The 23,495-nt window shown below is 39.8% G+C and overlaps 1 protein-coding gene across 5 annotated transcripts in view; it reads right to left on the bottom strand.

The window, feature by feature from the left end:
* The window catches only part of LOC142497073 (uncharacterized), a 101,872-nt gene that overhangs the window by 43,630 nt on the left and 34,747 nt on the right, over positions 1-23,495 (bottom strand). For all 5 annotated transcript variants that reach the window (XM_075604373.1, XM_075604376.1, XM_075604375.1 and 2 more), the window contains 10 exons: positions 22,192-22,419; positions 19,727-20,053; positions 17,433-17,843; positions 15,870-16,040; positions 14,549-14,700; positions 13,999-14,139; positions 13,207-13,345; positions 10,287-10,471; positions 6,603-6,728; positions 1,792-1,966 (listed from right to left, as the gene is read on the bottom strand). In XM_075604373.1, the coding sequence (XP_075460488.1) occupies positions 1,792-1,966; positions 6,603-6,728; positions 10,287-10,471; positions 13,207-13,345; positions 13,999-14,139; positions 14,549-14,700; positions 15,870-16,040; positions 17,433-17,843; positions 19,727-20,053; positions 22,192-22,419 (2,055 nt within the window). The remainder of the gene's footprint in view (positions 1-1,791; positions 1,967-6,602; positions 6,729-10,286; positions 10,472-13,206; positions 13,346-13,998; positions 14,140-14,548; positions 14,701-15,869; positions 16,041-17,432; positions 17,844-19,726; positions 20,054-22,191; positions 22,420-23,495) is intronic.

Here is a 23,495-nt window from a genome sequence, read left to right as displayed (position 1 = left end):
TCATGCTGCCCTTCTCCTAATTGTCCAGGGTTTTCTTTAACTTAGGTTAACATGATGTTAAGTCACTTAATAGACCATTTAGCCTCAGAACGTTTTTTTCTGGCACTAATACGGTCACTAGAATGCATTTTACAGTTAAATATCATAAAATACAATGCAATATTGCTATATCAGATTTTCAGGCCTCCATAGTAGTACTGGAGTTAATAGTACTATTCTACTATACAGAACCTCATTGCTGTATTTTGTTTGGTAAGTAACCATCAGTGATGTACTGCCCAGTATTATAAAGGAAAATGTGTAAGAACACTATGCGAAGAAAAAATAACCCTTTTGCTGCAGGTGTTTTCTGTCTACCAAGATTCTGATCATGTGATCCCTTGGGGTTGTAATCACGTGGTCATGACCCCCTTCCCTCCCCCCTAGTGATGTGAAGAGATGGGAGAGGGCTCCACTTCCACTCTGGTCATGTTCTGAACGCAATCTACACATTGAAAACGAGCAATAGTAGCATGACATTCCCTGTATGTCATAAGGGCCCCTAATGTACTGCCCTTCATGATTTTCAAGGAACGTCATAAGCACACCCTTACGTATAATTCGTGTCTAAACTGCATTAAATAATTTACCGTTTATAATCAGTGTTCAAAACTGTTTATATACAGTATGGTGTGCGTATATTTATTATTGTAACACTGGTTTATTGTTTAGAGTTGGTGGAACAAACATTTAAATTACCAGGGTGAGAATATAACCCCCTATGTGGCTACTAAGGAGTTAACTTGCCGCCCTGTAACGTTGGGACGTCACATAGCGTCCCGTTGTCATGGCAACACAACATCATTTGATGCCGCACAGGCGTGTTGACAGGAGTTGCAGGGGGAAATGCCAGGAGGATGTCCGAATGATGCCAGAGGATGCCGGGAGATGCCGTCGGTAAGAGATACATTTTTTTGGCATTTATCTCCAGCCTTAAGTAGAAGGTGGAAACCCTGATTTGAGTGCATGAGTGATTATGGGAGTGTTATACAGTATAACAATAAGGGGAGGAGGTATAGGGAGTGGTTAGGGGAGAATGTATAGGGAGTGGTTAGGGGTAGAGTTCTAGAGAGTGGTTTTAGGAGTAGTTAGGGGAAGTGTTGTAGGGAGCGGTTACAGGAACATTTAGACTGTGTTGAAATGCTATCAAAAGTCAGCATTAAATATGAGCTTCAGTAATGGATGCAGAAATATGTAGTTTGGGGCATTCAGGGGCAAAATGGCATCATCTTTATACTTTCTCCCCTGTGTTTTGATGGCTATAGTGCTTTAACTCTTTCACTAACTGAGCGAGCAAGGACACATTGCTGGTCTCTCTGAGAATGAGGCATAATGTGCACTATACTATAGGCTGATTGTCCACCATCACTAAGAAGGTACCGTACCAGTCTCGCATCTCTTTATACAGTACCTCTCTTCATCAATTTACTGTTGCCAGCTCCTGCAATTTATGCTAATCCCTTTAGCATTTCCCAAGAAGTCTCATTGCAAAGTATATTTATTGCTCTATCCATCCTCTTGGTTACATATGCATCCTTTCAACTCTAGGGCTTCAGTACAAATAAGGAAGAAACACTTGACACCTTCTTAATTTTCTGTAACATTCATGCATTGGTCAATTAAAAGTTATCACAGCCCATAATAAACATATACTTCTGTTGGACCAATACAGTTATGGATCTTAGTCTATATCACTGGATAATCGCAACATCATTTTGTATTAAACAGAGACTTTCTGCGTTGCATCTTTACCTGATACAGGTGCCTGTGCCTCAGATGATAACGTGGGATTTTTTTTCTCTTCAATGATCTTAATCAGATGCTTCAACATTAGCATCAGCATCTGACCTTTCACCTCTTTATCATTGATGTTCCAGTATGTTGCTTGTGAGTTCATAAAATGCGGTGTGGTCCCTAATAAAAAAGACTAAAACAACATATTTTATTGTCACATGAACATGTTCAAATGTATCGCGCTAGAGGAAAAGCCTCCTATGCGTTTCGTACCTTGATACTTTACCAATGAGTAAAAATCACTTGTATCCTGCCATCTTTTAAAGCCCTGCTCCGTACTCCGTTTCGCGCCAAAAAGCGCAGTGACGTCATGACGTCCGACACAACGTGCATGCACATTGCCTTGAACCGCCTCTGACGTCAGCGCTACTTCGGGAGAGAAAAAGAGGACGGAGCGCCAAAGGGATCAAAAAAGAAAAGAGAAATTCTGTAAAGCCCTCGGTATGTGTGTTCAAAACCAGGACGGGAGTCAAAGCCCACTCACTGCTACAAGAGCAGGCGCAGAAGGCAGCATCAGCCGTCACTGACCGTGGTGACACCCCAAATGACTATGGTTGATATTTCACATGTAATATTGTAACATAAACCATTAGAACAGTTATGTCCAAATAACAACATTAAAGATTGCAGAGATACAAACTACTTCAGCAGCTGCACGTCTCCTCCAGTCTAGGAAGTGGGTGATTGTGAGTACATTATTTCCTATTGAAGTGGACATTCCCAATGAAATAAAGGGGTTGTGATTATTCACTTATCCCCTGTTTTCAGGGATTATCTGTCATTTCATGGATTTACTCATTTTTATTGCATACAGGCATACCCCGGTTTAAGGACACTCACTTTAAGTACACTCGCGAGTAAGGACATATCGCTCAATAGGCAAACGGCTACTCACGCATGCACTTGTCAGCACATTCTGAACAGCAATACCGGCTCCCTACCTGCACCGAAGCTGTGAGCAAGTGGGGAGACTATAGAGCCTGTTACAAATGCGTTATTTACATCAGTTATGCACGTATATGAAGTTTGCAGTACAGTACATGCATCGATAAGTGGAAAAAAGGTAGTGCTTCACATTAAGTACATTTTCGCTTTACATACCGTATTTCCTCGATTCCAAGACGCACATTTTTTCCTATTTTCACATGGCTGAAATAGGGTTGCATCTTAGAATCGATGTACTAAAATTTTTTTTTTAAATCAGCTAGGGGGCACTGCTGGAGATGCCGACCTGGGATCTTCACAGTCTGCAAAAACAGTATGGCTGCGGTCACCCCCCCCTTTCTCCCACCCCCTCCATGTGGTGCAGAGAGATCGGAGATGCCTGCCAGGGTTCACATTGCCCAGAAGCCCCTCCCCCTCCCCGTGTGAATTGCAGGACCGCAGAGGTAGCTGTGTCTGTGTGTGTGTGTGTGTGTCTGTCTGTCTCTCTCTGTGTGTGTGTGTCTCTCTCTCTCTTTGTGTCTGTGTGTGTGTGTCTCTCTCTTTCTCTCTCTCTCTCTGTGTCTGTCTCTCTCTCTCTGTGTGTCCCTCTGTGTGTGTGTGTGTGTTTGTGTGTGTCTCTCTCTGCTATCAAAAGCAGGATAGGAGATTATTTTAGAACACGTTCTTTTTACTTTAAGGAAAGCAATGAGTACAGGAATAAAAAGGTACTTTTTAACATCATAAAAAGGGCCACTAAATGCAAATGGTTAGTGTGTTTATTTATCCAAGACACCTTCCTACCCATCCTGTCCTTACTGCTCTCTCAAGCGTCACACTTTCGCTGCTTTAAAATCTGGTGCTGGCAGCTCTGACAGCAAAAGGGTTAAGAAAAATCTCCCCCACACTGCCCCTGCCCTATCTGTGTCTGTGTGTGTGTGTCTGGGTGTCCCCCCCTCCATTTTCCCCCCTTCCCCCATTCTCTCCCCCCCTTCCCTCCATTCCTCCATTCTCTCTCCCCCTTCCCACCCTCCCCCCCATTCTCTCTCCCCCCTCCCTCCCCCTTCCCTCCATTCTCTCTCACCCCATTCCTTCCATTCTCTCTCCCCCCTTTCGTCCATTCTCTCTCCCCTTCCCTCCCCCTCCTCTCCCTCTCCCCATTCTCTGCCTGCCTCTCTCACCCCATTTTGTGCCTGCCTCTATCTCCCCCCCTTCTGTGCTTGCCTCTCTCTCCCCATTCTGTGCCTGCCTCTCTCTCCCCCCATTCTGTGCCTGCCTCTCTCTCCCCATTCTGTGTCTGCCTCTCTCTCCCCATTGGTTATTGAAGGGTGATGTGACCCTGCTAGTTAAAAAATAAAAAATAAATTCTGCACATTTAATATAGTGGGATATTTCCCCCCCAGTTTTTTTTTATTAAATCAAGGGTGCGTCTTAGAATCGATGCGTCTTACAATCGAGGAAATAGGGTACATGCTCCGGTCCCATTGCGTACGTTAATGTGGGGTATGCCTGTATATGATTATGGACTCACCCATCTTTCCTAATCTGAATTTATTTACTTATATTTGCCCTGTATTAGCACTCTGACCACGCTCTACATCTATATTGACTCATTGATATGTGCATGAACATCATCTTTATAGTGTCCCATATAGAGAAATAGCCATTTTGAAATGTCCATTTTTTGATACTGCGATTTTAATTTATTAGTGCTTAATATGACCATTTTGGGATTCCCTTCCAGTGGTCAATAGAGGGGCTTTCTATGACATCAATAGAGATTTTACCATTATCCTAACAATTCTTTCCCCTTCCCCCCCACATACATTTGATTTACTTAAAGAGGGTTTCACATGCAGGAGTATCATTTTCTTTTTATATTTCATTGTTGTTTGCAGTGCTTTTTTACTTAATTTTTATTAATAGAAGTAAAAGTTACGTTTCATAACATACTGTATGCTTTATCATCATAGATTTAGAGTGCATGCAATTATGCGTTTCTATTGGTCTCCTCTAGCATGTATCCAATACTTCCCTTAGTGCACCAAATCTACTATTATCCTTGGGTATATCCATTTCTGTGTTGTGTTGAACTTTAAAAAATAGAATACAAATTTGACACAAATGTAAAATAGCAAATTTTTAACAATTTCAGCCCTTCTCAAATTTTTCGATTTAAACTGCGGCAAATCGAATCTCGACAGGTTCGTATATCTGTAATCAGTATCCCCTGTCCTGAAAATTAATATTCTGAGCTACAAAAGCAGTACTGACTATAATTATACATGTGCAGTCACCAAAATCGTATTCAATTTACAGAAGAGAGATCAAAAAACATTATGGGCGCCCAGCATTAATTACTGCTGCTGACCCCACTGCCCTTCCGATAAAGAAAAGTCATAATTTTAGCCATGAAGATGTCCTGAAGATTTGTTATATTTTCTCTACTAAGATGTACAGCAAATACAAATACCACTTGTGAACACATTCACTTGTCTCAGACAGGTCTGCAACCCTATCTTTCCCCATTATCTCTTAGCATACAATACTTCCACTGCAGCCAGGGATTCTGGGTGTTGACATGCAAATGAGCCCACTTTTTAGATGGAAGATGGAAGTGTATAGAGATGCACTATCGTACTGTGTGGTATATTCCCTTTCGAAATGAGTTAGAAAGATTGTAGCAAATATCAACTGCTCATCTGTTGCACTATAAAATGTAATGTGCTCATCTCTGTACATTTCGAGACAACAACACACCTTAATCATATCGCAAATATAAATAAAAAGGTACAATCCCTGTTAGTTTGCAAAAACATTTTCACTCGGGTTTCGGTTCTAAAAAAATGACTTAATTTGTTCAGTTTTGGTTTTTAATTTTTTACCAAGCTATAGAAAACCTATAGCAGGAAGATGTTAAAATGGCTCAATAAAGATTGAGAATGTTTCAAATAAGTGTAAAATCATAAAAACAATTGGGAAACTAAAATTATAAAGAACTGAAAAACTTACAATTCTTAAAAAAGATATGTAGACAAATACCTAGACATACTGTAGGCACTTGGCGTTCTGGTTTTGGTTCTATATCATTTGGTGGTTTTGGTCCTAAAAACGTGAATCTTTTGGAAAATAAAGTTCTGGTACAGTAGGTTCTGATTACACACACACCCCATTGTTTTTCCTATCTCTGTAAAGACATTTAAATAACAAACTAATGCTTTTGTTTTTGTAGGGGAGTTAAGAAGAATTCTCTTTTTATTCAGGCCTCTGAATTGGGGGCTCTTGTCAATCAAGTGTCAACCTGAAGCCCACTCTGTCCTGTTAACAAGCCAATTAAGATGAGAGGAGAGAGCAGGTTTGCCCGTGCAAATGCCTGTTTAACCCAAAATAACATTACACAAACAGGATTATTATATATTCCCCCCAGGATGTACGCATAGGAGAAACGTTAACTCTGTTACAGTATTTTAAAGGTGTAGTCCATCCTAGGACCAAGGCAGTGACACTTAAGGGCTTACATCTGGCTGATCAATGCAGTTTTACCACAATTGGACACCTATACTGTAAGTATTTTGAAACTAGCTTAAAACTATACAACAAAGGTATGTTGAACAATAGCCGCCTATTACCCCGACCCTTTCTCTTCTGAACCCCACTCTAAAATTTATGTTTTTTTAAATAGAGTACTCAACAAATGAAGGTTTCAAAAAATAAAAGATTTGTATTTAAGGGTCTCTTCATGAAAACTCAACCTTTCACTCTAACGCAGAGAACATCATTTTTTTCCGCAAACACTAAATACTTAAATATAACAACCTTAGCTTTGAAAGGGGCTATTGCATCTTTACCGTAACGTGAAGCCCTTGTAGATTAGAACGTTCTCTGACATATTCTAGTCTGCAATATGCAGAGTCCACTCCTGTAAGCCTTTTCATGATGTGATCTTCAAACTCCTCAACTAAATGCAACATGACCTGAAAGAGAAGCACACAGAGGTTGCATTAATTAACACTGGATTCCATAGTAAAGGGGACGATTGATGCAACAATTCATGATGTTAAAAAAAACAACAAAAAAAACCCCCTCAACCCCTGTATAACGCTGTGCTTGGGGTCCAAAGAATCACATCGCGGTATAAGCGGATCGCGTTAGAAATAATGTACAAGTGTATTGTCACGGGAGACCAGGTCTTATTAACACCTTAATACCGGGATTTTGGATTGAGCACAACAAGGAGGGTAAAATAAATTGTAATGTATTTCCTTTTAAGACAAACACACAATCCTTCACAATTACACTCAATATACACTTACTGGGATGGGGAAACGAAATATAATGTCCATGGAACGAATAACCGGAAAACAAAGTCTCTAGGCACCACTGCCCAGGAGCGAGGTGGTGCGCGAATAGAGCCGTGCGACAGTCCTTGGCAAGGGGTGCGGTATGCATCCCCTGTATCTCCGCCGAAGGAAAACTTTTTGTTGTGTCCTTATAGGATTCATTTGGGAATCCTTAGTTCAAACGAATTCTGGAAGAGGGGTTCAATCCGTGGTTACAATGTTTTAACCCCTCACACACCGGAACTCCGCTGAAGCTGGAACGGACCTTTGTTGAATCTTTAGATGTTTCTCAGATGAATCTTAAGTGAATCTGATTCATAACCGGGCTGCAGGCATTCTTATAGGTTTTTTACTCATATCTTTAACCTGTCCGGCCAATCCCATGTGGGAATAACTTTTGTCACCTATCTAGACTTGCCAGTAGCTCATAAACCTGGCAGAGGTGGCTTCTCAGTGCTAAGGGCATGCGCCAACCTAGCACCTATGCCGCTTAGCATACAGGACCCAACCCCTTACCTGGTGACAGTAAGTCTGGGCTCCGGCTACCATTTGTTGCTAGCCAGGATTTTACACCGGTACAGGGTACATGACGATATCCCGCCCTCCCTGACACTTCAGGGTCTCTGAGGCTTTAAACTCCGGACCTCGGCAGACATTGGGGCAGCAGCCCAGCAGGGTGCCCTTTTGAAGTCTGGAGTTAGAAAACCCTCAGCTCATTTATACCAAACATATGTGCATGTTAATGGAATCACTGCCGGGCTGACAGGAAAAGGGTTCCTGTCTTTGTACTTTAAAATACCTGGAATAAGGCTCATTCTTATATGTGACTTTATATAAGAGTTTAAGGTATAATAACAATATGTATGTGTGTTATTATCCCATAGCCCTCTGCATCTCAAAAATCAGAGTGCTAGCTCACTCCTAACGCAAGTTAGACCTTTAATTGAATGTGCTCTGTGATGTGGTCTGCGGTTTGACTTGTAATGGGTCTGCGGTGAGAAGCCGACATACAATGTTGCATTGCTTGTCTGGATCGATAACCGCAGACGCACTTTACCAATTGACCTTAATTGGATAATAAGACTGCAGGATACATTGTTGCAATCCACCACTTTAACTAGACCACAAGCCACTTATCCACTTGAGTTTGTGGTTAAGGCTTTCCCTGAGCGGTCTGCGGTTAGGAAGTGATTCAGGGTTACAATGCAGACGCTCACCGCAGGCACGCTTATTCAATTAACTCTTTCCACAGCACTAGAAGCTCTGTACGCCTAGCGGGCAAATGCTACATAACACAGTACATTTTACCAGGACTGCAGCTAGGTTCTGGGCTGCAGAACTGACACTCTGCATTTACGGTATGACTCAGGGGACATCACAGGTGATATACAGGGAATACATGACATTATGGTGACTATACAGTTAACCCCTGCATCCCCAACAAGGCTTAGGGGCAACGAGCCGGGCATAATACCTTTATTACAGGAGGACTGTGTGTTGACAGCAAGACACAAGGGGACAAGACCTCTTTTCCTGGACACAGAAGACCCAGGAACCTGTCAGAGGCTGGACCCTCAAGCACAGCAAGACACCTGGACACCACTGACCTGAATGGCAACCTGCTTTAAGGTACCACTGAGACTTTGGGGTGATAAGTGGGTAAGGTGCTTTTCTCCCCCAGCATTGTAGAGAGGGACTGGGGGAAGTAAGTTAGCCCTTACAAATGGATAGGTGTTTGTTGTTTTGGTATATTTTTGTTTGCTGTGCTATTTAAAGGGACAAGCTCTATAAAGTTATATGTTAATTTCACCCTAAACAGTCTCCATTTGCAGTGGTTGACAAATCACCAAAAAATCTACTCGCCACACAAAAAAATCTACTCGCCACCTAGTACCAAACGTGTGCCGCTTGGGCCAATATTTACTCGCCCGGGGGTTAAATCCACTCGCCCGGGGCGAGCAAATGTATAGGTTTGTCGAACACTGTCCATTTGGATACCTCTGCACATATCTCATACAATGACCTTGTACGATTGATATATTAGTATATTAAAAATGATCACAGCCCCAGTATTTTACTCTATATGGGACCACAAGGGCTACTAGTGTGTGTGTGTGTGTGTTTGTGTGTTTGTGTGTGTGTGTGTGTGTGTGTGAGAGAGAAAGAGAGATAGTGAGAAAGAGAGAGAAAGAGAGAGGTGAGAGAGCGGTGTGTGTGTGTGTGTGAGAGAGACAGAGGTGTGTGTGAGAGAGAAAGAGAGAGAGATGTGTGTGTGTGTGTGTGTGTGTGTGTATGTGTGTGTGTGTGTGTGTGTGTGTGTGTGTGTGAGAGAGAGAGAGAGATGTGTGTGAGAAAGAGAGAGAGAGAGGTGTGTGAGAGAGAAAGAGAGATAATGAGAGAGAGGTGTGTGTGTGTGTATGTGTGAGAGAGAGAGTGAGAAAGAAAGGTGTGTGTGTGTGAGGGAGAAAGAGAAATAGTGAGAAAGAGGTGTGTGTGTGAGAGAAAGAGAGATAGTGAGAAAAAGAGGTGTGTGTGTGAGAGAAAGAGAGATAGTACGAAATGGAGGTGTGTGTGTGTGTGTGAGAGAGAGAGTGAGAAAGAGAGGTGTGTGTGTCTGAGGGAGAAAGAGAAATAGTGAGAAAGAGAGGTGTGTGTGTGAGAGAAAGAGAGATAGTAAGAAAGAGAGGTGTGTGTGTGTGAGAGAGAGATAGTGAGAAAGGGGTGTGTGTATGTGTGTGAGAGAGAGAAAGAGAGATAGTGAGAAAGAGGTGTATGTGGGTGTGTGTACGTTTCTCTAAAGTCCCTATCCAATTTGCGGGGAAGAAACTTCCCAGTGCTGCAGAAGGAATATTTTCCAGCATGGAAAGTAGTTTCACAATATACAGTATTGAATAAGAGTTTTAATGTCAACTTACCTAAAAAAAATTGGCCTATGTATAGACCCCATAGAGTTAATATGCTGTGAAGTTGCTTCCCTTTGCTGGTGAAGATATTAATCCCATGCATTTGTAAGGAGCTGATTTCGTCTCCTGCTTTGGGTACAGCTTCACAGTATACTGGCTAAGGTCCAGTGAGTGAAACTTCACTCCAATGAATAAGAATCACTCTAAGCATTGGTAAGACATAAGACGTCAATCAACTAATCATATGGTTTACAGTGTTAGACCACCCAGGAGTTCCTGCAGAGTTTACCGTTCTTTGCTTTGCCTTCACAATTTCTTCAGCATGGTGGTCCCTGGTTTTCTGCCATTCCATCAGTTGCTTCTGTAGTTTCTCTGCCTCTTGTTCAATCTTCTCAACCCACTGCGCTAACTTCTCAAGAGCTTTCCTGACAACCAGTGAAAATCTCAGCAGTTCCTTCACATCTGTGCCATCGACTGTAAACAAAAATCATAGGGAGTCACAGATCCATAAACTAGGAAGCCACATTCAAAGAATGTACTAAAGAAAACCTACATGTAACGGTATTTCTGGCCCGGCCTGACCCACCCAATCTCACATTGGCCCCTGTGGTCTAACCGGACCCCATTACAGTGTAGATATGCCTGATGGTGCACCTGTTGGCTACAGGACTCCTGAGTCTCCCGCATGATGGTGTGTGGGGAGGACCCGTCAGACAGGCAGCTGAGGTAGTGTGCTGAGTCTCACCTAGTTCCAGTGCAGCGCCTCCACCTCACCAGGGTCCCTGCATCCGCAAGGGGATGATCCTGGCGAGGAACTCCTCCGTGGTGCTCCTCTCTGTACACTCATTCCAGATAGATACACGAGAGGGTTTCTGGCTGAACTCATCTTTATTGACACGGCAGGGCAGCTGCCCTCCACAAGGAGTATCTTCAGCCGCTCATCTCGCCAGTGCTCCCTTTAGATAGGTATATCACCTAGATCAGGGATTCACTATTCCCGCAGGAATCACTGTCCTGTGCCAGGTCCCTGGACACAGCCTCCCATGGAGTTACTATATCATAACTGACAGAACTCTTCCTCAACTGGACTTGAACTAGACAGCAACTCAGGTAGAACTTTCCAGCAACTAACTTTGCAACACAGTGCTGTGCCTTATGTAAGCTTCTGAAGCTGACACACCTCTGACATCACTAACCATGGAGTCAGAGCATGTGACCAGTTCCAGCCATACACAGGGCACCCCACCAGGGTGTGAGGGAAAACCTCCATGATTACTGCTGGCATGCCCACACTTACCAGGCCTTACTGCCAGCAGGAGAGATGACTGTAGGCATTTTACATGACCGCTACATACATTTGAGAATATAGAATGTGGAATTCTTGGAATAGTATCAATTTAACACTGACATTGCTAGGTTGGCTGAGATATACTATAGTACAGTATATTACACAATTCAACAATCTTGCTTTACAAGAGTAAAATCTGCTCACTTCAGGTCAGCAGCATAATAATGATCTGGTCCTGGCTTTGTATGCCCATGTGCTGGTCTATTACATACTATACAGATGTAGACAACGTTGTTGCAACCCGTGGCATTCTGCAGTGGGACAAACAAAATGCGCCAATAGGAGAAGCAGCCATTGCTTTGAATCAGCCCTGTGCTGGAACGGGGTGGGGCTATCATGCCACTTTACTCGCGGGAGTGTGCCATGGGTTGCAAGAACGTTGTCTACATCTGTACTTTGGTAATAATCTGAAGAAAGACCGGCTTGCATCATTATCACTAGGGTAGTCTGGTGTTCATTGGCAGGGATCTCTTACCACCAGGACCAACCCAGATCAGTAAAAATTCACAGAAGAAATCCCTGTGATCGCTACGGCAACCACAAAATGTATGTCATAACGACATTCCCCTTATTGATTGGTTTACATGTAATAATGCTGCCAGCAGCCATTTTGATTTCATATTGAACCAAGAAATAAAAAAACAAAGGCAAGTGCAATGAAAAATGCTTAAAATACTTTGGAATACTCATGCTAATTATATTATGGACAATAGATACTGTAGCTAATATGATATTCACATCGATGACAGAACTACTACCTGCTCAGCTGGTTTAGCTTCACTAGGGCCCACGACTTTTAGGGGCCCATTCTCCCACGCACTGGAATGCCATTCCTGAAGTTATTTAGCATGCGGAAAAGCGTTACAGCTATTTTACCTGTCCACGTGGCCACCCCTCCCCCACAAGTCCTAGCGATGCAGTGGGATCAGTTCATGGAGGACTAGAACCAGTGTTTTAGTGGGGGTGAAAACTACAACGGGGGCAGGGCTAAGGCTTTTCGAGTGGAACATTACAGAAGCATTCTGCGGAATACAGCAATGCACCAAATGCCCAGCAGGCCATTAGAAGGGGGACAGTGAAGGCAGAGCCCCCCAACAGTTGGGGCCGGTAGAGCCGCAGAACCAGCGGCAGCCGGGTTAGTGCCTAGTCTGCTAGGTTCAGGTACAGGGAAAGGCGTACAAGGGGACAGCCTGTGTTACTCGGAAGCTAATCCAGAGGTGACGTACCATCCTCACGCGACTGAGCAGAGACCGCATACAACAGCAGCAGGCGAGTTACCGAACGCGGAGTTGTTCACCATTGGTGATGGACGTCTAACAGAGGCGGAGGGGTGAGCAACCGTATCGGGCGGCTTCTCCAATTACACTTATTAGTGTTATGTGCCTGTTTTATTCTGCATTATTGTAAGTGCGCTTTTTATAGTTTATACATAAAAACATTTGAAATGTTATTGATTTGCGCTAAGGATACATTTCTTCTTCATTGCTGTGGGTCATCTCTCCTGGTTTTCCCGGTTGAATCAAGAGAAAATATTTGCCACCGTTTTGGAGGTGCATTTAAACATCTGAGATCTTGTGAGTAGGCTGCACATAAGAGCCAAGATATCAGCTGACATTTAATAACCCTTTTCAAACTATCTACACTTAGATTGTTTTTGTTGTTGTCTTTTCTCCCTATATGCTCCCCCTGGATTGTGAGAATTCACCTGGCCAAATGCATTAGAATGAAGGACATTATAGCCCATATTTGCAAAGACCATTCATTTCCAGCGCTGTAGGATACCTTTTGGATAAAACTTGATGAGAACAGTTGTCCATGTGTTGCTGTACAGAATCATAATAATATGGTAATATTTTCTTACCTATAAATGGCAGCTCGAAAAACTTAAGTGATAAACTATTTAGGTTTCTAGTAGTTCTTCTTTGTGCTTCACATAAGGAGGATTCTTCAAGTGATTGACAGGTTTCCTCCAGTGTTAAGATTTTGTCTTTGTGTCTAATCTAAAGTTAATTGCAACAGAAATGCAAAAAAAAAAAAAAAAGTATATAAGGCAAGGCATCTGTAATTTCATCTATAGTAATGTAAAATAAAAACTCTTCAAAAGGCACAAAAGAAAAGCAAAAGATGTCATGGTAGATAATATTATAATTTTCAACATGATGGGGGCTATGTATTGTATGATGCATGGCGCCATTTTTTGGATCAAGGTTGCGTCAAATGTAATGACTAGTTTCTTACATGCATAATATACATAAACTCAGACACACATGCACTCAGATACATACACTTATGCATATACTGTGTACAGTATACACACATACAGTACATCTACTGATATAGGTACATCTAAATGAGTATACTGTATCTACACGGATAAACTTAGAGCAGACTGACTCAATCTGCAACTGCACTCACAGACACAATGTCATGAGATAGTGTCCTGAGTTTATAGAAGATTTGGTAAATCTACCAGTAATTTCAGAAGATTTTGCCAATCTGGACCTTGATGCAGCCCACCGGGTAATCTCACAGCTACGGCTTTTCCCTTTCTTCCAGAGACAGCAGTCCAGTTTGGCCGTGATTCAGGGATGACTGAGTTACACTACATCATGAATGTATTAGTTTTGTCACAAAGTTACAACTATTACAATACCTTAGGCGTCTTCCCTTCTCTTGCCACGTCAAGCAGATGAAGTGTTAAAAGATCTAAATCCTTCAGGAGTTCTTTTTCCCTTTTCTTTTGGTTATGCCAAAATGTTCCTCTGGAATTAAGCTCCTTTTCAAGGATTTCCAGCTGAAATAGATATCAGTATTGCCAATGGTTTAAAGCAGCAATCTTGCAGATGTTGCCTTCTTTACATGATCGGAAGTGGGGGCCCCATTCTTTTCTCCTGCAAGTTTTTCATAATATTAATGCTTTAACATTAATATCACCATGATTAGAAATATGTGGCTAGTGGCAACTTTCTGGGAGCCAACCATGTTTAGTGATGTCATTAGAATGGGCCAGTGTTTAGAGTGCATATGCACTTAACTGGCATACTTTCTTCATCTGAGGTTTCCATCAATAATGTTAATATACTGTATGTAAGTACTGACAATTTAGTGATACATGTAAAAGAATTTCAAAAATAAAATAAAAAGGGAGATGCAACAAGCCATGCAGACTAATAAGAAAATATCATAAATAAAGTAACCCTTACCAGATAGTAGTCTCTTTCCTTTGGAACCCCCAGGGACTGGACAATTGGCATTACAATGCCTGTCAAGGGGTTGGTTTGAGCACCTACCACTGAACCACTATTCCCTGTTATTGGATTAATAGTTCTGGCTCCAACCTTGATGGGAATAAGACCTTAAAGAAACACAGAAACACAAACAGAGACATTTAGGGCAGATTGGCCCACCTAGGTTGCCTAATTTACCATCTGTTGTAAAACCTCACATCATATTAGATACGTTGATGCCTTACATTTAGCTTTGTGTCTATCCCAAACCGTTTATAATTCCTTTTTTTGTTTTAGCTTTTACCGCCTCTGTTGGGAGGCTATTACATGAATCCACGCCCCTTTCCATGAAGAAGTACTTACTCACATTTCCCCTAAATCTGTCACTCTTAAGCTTTAGACTATGATCTCTTCTTCAAGGAGTTTGTATACATTTCTATCCTACCCCCTTTTAATTCTCTCTTCCTGCACTGAAGGAAAACAGTAAAAATTCATACTTTCTGTAACAGGGTCAAGTCTGTTACCAACAGATAAAGCTGTTAGGGGTCAGCCAAGTAATGGTTAATCCCTGTCTGGATTAAGGCAGGGCTACTAACAAGCCCTTCTGAGTGCAGCACGGGTTTAAAAGGCAGGAAATGGAAGTTTGTCTCTTCCCTGGTCTGTGTACAGACCACATGTTGGCGTCCTTGCTACATAGGGACACCAGGTTGTGCTGTCTGTATATGTGAGTCCTTGACACAGAGGGACTTTGATCACATAAAAGCCTGTGATTTATGTTGCTGGACTTTGGGCAAGGATGGCTAAGCCATGCAGGCCATACGTGTGTGTCCTTGATACATAGTGACACCCGGTAACTACATAGATGTGTATGGACTTTAATATGCTGGGAAAGCTGGACTTTTTGTTATTGCCTTTTGGCTAGGAAAGGTCTATTTTCTGTTGTTGAAACTTTGGCTGATTAAAAGCCTAGATTATTTCCCCCAAAATAAGTCTCTTGTTTTCACCACGGCACATACTGTAGCTCCTACACTTCCCTTCACTGCAACAAATACACTTAAAGAGACCTGTGAGGTTTCAAAACTCTCTGTATATAGTACATATTTCATCTATGAAGAACTCTCATGTTGCTCTATTAATGGTATCATAGCTAGAAACGAGTATACTCTTCTGCAATACCGATACAGCAACTAGAACTTTCAACTACTAGAAGAACTAAAAGACTGTTCTAAACCATGATACACAAAGATCTATGACTTCACATGGATAGAGTCTCACACAGTACCATCTGTCACCACACCTTTTCCATCAGCATCTTCCATTGTTCCCGCTAATGGAATTAGGTGTCCTTTGTTGAAATCATGTTCTACTCCAATAATTGGCACCATCAACTCTGAAGGTCCAGGATCAGGAACCTCCATTCCCAGAACTGCAGGTATCCACAGTTCTGTTTTAGGATAATTTATCATTCCTAAACCATGAGATATGGTAGAAAATAGCAGAGACATTTACTGTACTTATGTAGGTTTGACAAAGACGGAATCATCTTTACTTTTGAATAGATTGATCATTCTACGTGTACTGTATATTGATGTATACCTATTTATATCAATAGCTACCTAACCGTATGTATCCATATGTATCTATATCTACTTCAACCTATTTATCACTACCTACAGTATGCACTACCAACTTACATAGTAGATGAGGCTGAAAAAAGATGTCCATCAAGTTCAACCTATGTTAAGTTTAGAAAACAGATACTTACCTTATATTTGTATTTACGGTATTTTGATCCAAAGGATGTCAAACAAAAAACCCCAGTGAAACATTATCGAATGATCTCATAAGGGGAGAAATAAATTCCTTCGTGACTCCAACTTCTAGATCTATCTGTATTCATTTTTAGGAGATTAGAAGGAAGGAGATTGCACCAGCAGCAAAGGAAAGGGTTCTTTACTGTAAGGCCAGTTAAAATGTGATATTTATAACCGATGGAGACTGCGATGACCGATATAATAGATATTTATAAAAAAAAATGGTTAGACATTTTTCAAGAAAGGAAGGCTATACACGGACATGTTAAACATAGGATGATCCAGGGAGAAATCTTATTGCTGTACTGGTGTCAGGAGACATAGTTGGCTAATATTTCACTGGGATTTCTTGTTTATCTCTGGATCAATATAAATACAAATATAGGATAAGTATCTCAGTCAACTACATTTAACATAGGTTGAACATGATGGTCATATCTTTTTTTCAACGACAGTATGCCACTATGTCACTGCTGCTGTTTGGGTTCTGGAGTAGGACCCTTAGATATGTACTAGGTTCACTCCTTGCTAAAGCAACCACCCCAATAAAAGAACAAACAGAGGGAAATGCTTTTCCGAAGAGCATGTACTAAACAGTAAACAACTGTGTTCTCCATATACAGTAATAATTGCATTTGCACAGAAAGAGAGGGGCTAATTTAGGAGTGGGCCCATTTGCTTATATACCCATAAAGATTCCTATACGCCACTTGGTCAGACGAATGACACCTAGGAAGACACCTGGGAAAATATGTAAATAAAAACAATGTAAAAATATGGTTTATTTGTGTATTTCGCAGATATCAATTGTCTCACCATGTGGAGCACAACGTAGAATAATTTCTCTCTTTCTATCAAATTAGCATAACTGGGGTGACATTTCTGGCTGTGAATTTCCATTGTTTATATTTTCTGATTATTTAAGGAATTATATGAAAACATGTAGCAGTACTAGTTGGACTGTAAGCAATAAATAATTTGTTCTGTACACCTGGAAGAGTAACACTACAGTAACCTTAGTTAGTTATATGAACTACCTCACTCACCTAAATGGCCACCATTACATTTAATATCTACAGCCATTTTCTGTTGGTTAATAACTTTAAACATCCTGTATATCATATGTTGCTCTCTGATTGAAATTGACTTCTTCATGTTTTCCACTGCTTCGTGTAACATTTCATGTGCATAATCAAAATCCTCTTTCATCATTGGTAGATCTTCAGAGATGAAGTATTTGTGTCCCTTCAAAGCATTTATGACATTGATTTGAGCTATCAGCATGTTTGACTCCAGTAGTGCCTGGTAACCTCCTGCATAAGGCACCAATTTGTCCTCATGAAGATAAATTCCTTGGATTCGGGCATTCTTCCCACTGAGAGGTTCAGAGAAAACATCTCCAAGAACATAAATACTACCAGAGGGAGCCACCAATCCTCCTAATGGAATAACATCACCTACAAACAGAAACCCAATACATTATGTTGTTAAAGATAATAAACTCCATAGCATGACAGGGTGAACAAATATTCACATTATGGTCTATGAGTCAAGCGTTTGTTAAATCTTAAAGTGGATGAAATGAAGTGTACAAAGGTAAGTCGGCAGCACACCAGTAACATTCAACATTATGTACTGTAAACAGGTATTCTGCAAAGCAGCTTGTACTATAGTATAGTGAGGAACAAACACTACTCTATTAAGTGATGTTCAGCTATTGTGTCTATGTTTCTGTCTCACAAGAGAGCTTTGCAGGACAGAACAAGTGAGACAAAAAGGGTGACAATAAATAGTGTACAGCCTGTACATCACTAAACTGGGATACAGTGTATACATATTTGTATTGATCCAGTAAACAAAAAAAAGAAGCAAAAAACTTTACGAATCTGCATATCAAACACCCACAAGTATCTTGTGGACATATTTAATAAGTGCCAGTATGGGTTATTACATCTGTTCCGGTGTTAACAACCATTGAAGCCAATGTGATGCAACTCTGGAACTGGTTCGATAAACCTGTACCGACACTTGATGAATCTGCCCCCGTTATGTTTTAACCTGACACACATCCTGCGTCCAACCTCAGATGATGTGTAGAAGCATCACTCTCAGAATTATTACATATAAATGTATCCATACAAGAAGCATGATCCTCTCTGCTTTCCTCATTGTATGAACCATATAAATTTGAGTGCTGCTCCTAATTTTCAGCTAGTGCTCTGATGGAAAAAATGTATATTTTATAATCAGTTTAACAAATTTCATACAAGCCTGAAACAGAAATAAATGAAAAGTGAATGACTTTAAATACAGCATTTTAAAAAATACATATTACCAACTTCTGTCACAGGACCAAAAATAAGCTGGATTGGAGGGGTCAGCGAGCTCTTGCTCAACACACAGAGACATCATGCACAAGAGAGGAGCTAGAGGAACTCAAGCCCTTTCCATTTTTCAGGGTTTCTTGCTAGCAAACTAACGTTGGAGACATTCAGTATTTTCCTATGCATTACCGGGACTGTGTTACACATTGTTTTGTAATGCTTTGCTAGCTCTCTGACAAACATATATTTAAGAGTTCAGCTTTTAACAGGTTAATCCTCCTGGAAAATGGTTGGTATATACACAGTACAAATTCAAAGAAAAATGCTAAAATCTGTATTTTCCTGCAGTGACAGAACAGAAAATGATTTCTCTACAGTTAGAATAACTGCTCTACAGGATAATAAGTGCTAAATGCACTCTTTACAAATCAATAAAGAACAGCCATGATGACACTTCATTATACAATTCTTTAAGAGCTTATGATATTATTAATAGAGCAGTTGAACTGTCTCCAGAAAGCCTAAAATCACTAACTGCTCTTCCAACGTAATAATGGAATCTTGTAATTATCACAAATCACATTTTATATCATGCTCACACTGTTGGTCTCCAGTATATATTTTTTTTTGCCTTTTCTTCCTGCAAGATAAGAGGGTCTCTGCATCCAGATAAGTAAGATTGACTTGACACATTACACTCACTGTTTTCTGCTTGTCGCTGTGTCACATTATAAGCACTATAGATGTATAAAGAAATACCCTGGTATTCTCAATTTTCCTACAGGTACTGTATGTCAATAATGCAAAAGGCAATGGAAAAAATCACCTAATCATTTGCAAAGTTTGGTAAAAGTTGCTTTGAGTACGGTATGTTCGTCAATTATTCGCAAACGTTTCATTTTTACGACCTTGAATGGAGCATAAAGTTTGATACATTGACCCAAAGAAATGCCAGATGAAAATGACACTTTGTACATAAATTCTACTCGAAGTCACTGCAAAAATATATTACGAACCTGTGCTGTTATCCAAACCAATTCCCAGAATCGGAACAATCTTTTCTTTCTTGGCATCCATCATGGGGCCTCCAATGTCAATTGGTGAGAGTATGTTGGTGAGTGGGTGAAGGTATGTACCTCCCAGAGCCAGCTTTTGGCGTGTTTGCGGATGTATTGTCACTCCGAGTACTGGCACCTCCAATCCTGATACTGGATCCACCATGACTTCACACTGTCCTTGATGGTGGATACTTGGAAGTTTACAATTCACTGGCAAGCCAGTGCTTCGACACAAAGGATAGGGAACATATGGTATTATGGGAACTCCTGTCTTCCGAATCTCCCCTTGCAATAAAACATGAATGCAGGACTTAGCGATTTAAAAAAACACATTGTGAAAAATGTTCTTTAAGGGTGAAGTTCTTACTACTCTCTACTAATAAAGCGGACACTAAATACAATCCCTGAGGAAAAGAGATGTTAATCAGACTGCTGATAATTATATGAATTTAATCTATTTACATCAAATTACTGAAATTGTATTAAAAAAGTGTATAGCATTTTGTTTCAGCTGAATTGAATCTCAAACACCCCAGTGTACATATGCATTTCCCCAAAGGCGGACAGCCTAATGGGGCTCCCCAAGAGCATACAGCCTTTGGCGCAGCCAAATGGTGTGAGCCGTTAGCTGCCATTCGCTAATGTTTGGCGATGTTAAAGTAATGTTAAAGCTGCTCTATTTCAATCTGAAACTCACAAGCCCTTTATCCCCCATACCAAAATTTCCAACTCTCTCTGTCCATGAAATGTCTGTGAATTGAGTGTTTAACCCTGTTCTTATAATGTAACCATGTATTTTTATAACTCTGTGCCCAGGTCACACTTGAAAACAAGATGTAACGCTCAATATATTACTTCATATTAAAACATTTTAATAAATAAATATATATAAATGACAGATGCCTGGTGCACACAATTTAAAGATAAAGAAAAATACTTACCTTAAGTATGGGGTGCAGTTAGAAGGACAAGGATCACCAACTAGTCCTGGAAATATGGAGAACAACAAATCTGCAGCACTCACCAATATAATGCAGAAAACAAAATTTAATTATACTACATAGCAAACCATGAAAAAATTGGACCCGTGACTTGTGTGATCTCCGAAACGTTTCCTAATTTTTTCATAGTTTGCCATGTGGTATAATTAAATTTCGTTTTTATGCATTATATTGGTGTGCTGCAGATTCTTTGTTCTATCTATCTATCTATCTATCTATCTATCTATCTATCTATCTATCTATCTATCTATCTATCTATCTAACTATCTATCTATATATGTATATATATATATGTATGTATATATATATGTATATATATATGTATGTATATATATATGTATATATATATGTATGTATATATATATATATATATATATATATATATATATATATATATATATATATATATATATATACCGTACTGGCCCAAATATAGTACGGCCTCGCACATAATACGACCCTAAAGTTTTGAAGTTGTTCTACATGAAAAAAAATAAAAGGTGTTAGGCTGCGCATATAATACGAGTACAGTTTTCAGAAGGACATTTTTAGGAAAAAAACATTGCACTATATTTGGGCCAATACGGTATATATATCTATATATATATATATATATATATATATATATATATATATATATATATATATATATCTATATATAGGTCAATTATATACTGTATCGAAAAATATGTGTTTACATATTGGCATGTATCATTTTTACATAAAGTTTCTCCCTTACAGTGGCAGAATGAAATATTATCTAGTTTAGTATATCATTCTGTATAAATAATCTGCTTCAAATCGAAAAGCTAAAATATTGATATCAGACTCGGCTGCAGAAGTTAAGTTACGGATCTAAACAATAATTCCAATATATATACCCCAGCAATATCAGGGGAGTCAGGCAATGTAAATATTTAGCAAACACAAGTTTTATATCTGCTGTCTTATATAACTGCTGACCAGGTTGATACCTGCATCTAATGCTGTTTAATCCTATTGCACCAATTCACTATCATACACTGGTAGATATACAGTACAGACAAACTAAGTGGGAAGGATAATATTTTAAATTCAAATATCTCTCAGAGATTTTCCAAAATGTTTCACCTTTTTTGAAGTCTTCAGTTAAAGTACAAGTGAGTTTTAATAAGTCAATACAGAAAATATGCCTCTTTAGCATTAAAAAAAAAATCACAGGCCATGTAATTTTTAAGTGCAAGAACATTCGTTTAACCAAGATAATAGTTTAATTGATGTCCTGTAGATGAGCCAATATTGGTTTTAATGATATAGGAAGGTGCAAAGACCTTATAAAGACGTGTAATGATATTTACCTACACAATACATTTTCACAGAAGAGCTCATTGATGAGAATGGCTCCACTGGTCTATCTGATTATTTTATGGTTTGCATACTTACCGAAAGCAGAATCTACAGTATGGATCAGCTCAGAGCTTGCTGGATCATACCCAACATTACCAGCAATGGGGAGCACCTTCCCAGATTCACTGTGCACAAAGTAATCACCGGGAACCGGCATTAGATAATGACTGGCCAGCAGCATGACAGAATGAGGAGTAGGGGTTAGCAGTCCATGGGTTGGATTCACACATATGACATCACATTCCCGCATGGAACCATCAAGTGCTTAAATACATAATATAAAAAAACATTGTAGAAATCATTTAGAAATTAAGATAAATGCTGCTAATAATAATAAAGACCGACCACAGACTGGATAGTTTATCGGTGCGTCCTGATCACACTGTGTCACTGGACAAATTCTACGAAACTTCATCAGATACATTCAGTAATTTCTATCTACCCTTTAGAAGTTGGTAGATATTATTACTGAAATATGTATTTTATTTTCTTCATTAAAGGTGCTATCCAACAACAAATCAACTTTTTATAATATACATTTTATTATGATTAAGTCCGTGGGAAGAGGAAGCAAAAAAATAGAAGTCAACACGTCAGCTCTTACTGATTTTCTAAATGTGTTAATCTAACAGATTTCTACCATAAACCATCCCATAGATTTCAACAGACTCTTACTGTACTTTAATGAAAATCTGTACTTTCCTGTTATTAATGACAGTTTTTAGTCTCACTAAATTGCAATTCAGCCCCAAATCACCTTCTTCCAAACACATGATATAAAAGAATGGTACATTTCCTGCTAATTCATGCTTGCTATTTCTTCACCCAGAATCACATGCTCTCCTTCCCAAATCAGGGTAGTGGCATCATCAGATTGGAATTTAAGCTTCCTCCTTGTCTATCTACTACAGTATATTGTTGGTGCTATGGATTCTCAAATGGATTTTCTTTTAGAAAGGAAGTTTAAGAGGGCGCTGCAGGACGGTTGAAATGCCCTTTCAAAAGAAGGGGAAATATTTTTGAAATTTTACACATTTTGAATTAATGGGAACGTGTTTCCCATACATTTTACAGAATCATAGGGGAAAATTCTATGACTTGGATAATTAAACACATAAATTATTATTCAAGAATCTAACCATTAGCAATACAGTAGTAATAGATCTGTGGTGATGATATAACAGCTGTAAACATCCAATATCCCTTAACTTAATGGTAACATTTGTTTAAAATATATCTCATATTTTTTTTATATTGAACTGATAAACTATTGAAACATTAAAACCTAAGCCGAGGCATAGGAAACGACTTAAAAGCGCAGTCCCAGCATGGATTACCGA

This window comes from Ascaphus truei, chromosome 6 (assembly GCF_040206685.1).
Source record: "Ascaphus truei isolate aAscTru1 chromosome 6, aAscTru1.hap1, whole genome shotgun sequence".
Lineage (NCBI taxonomy): Eukaryota > Metazoa > Chordata > Amphibia > Anura > Ascaphidae > Ascaphus > Ascaphus truei.
Note: the sequence above shows the minus strand (reverse complement) of the source record. Positions and strands in the feature narration are given on the sequence as shown.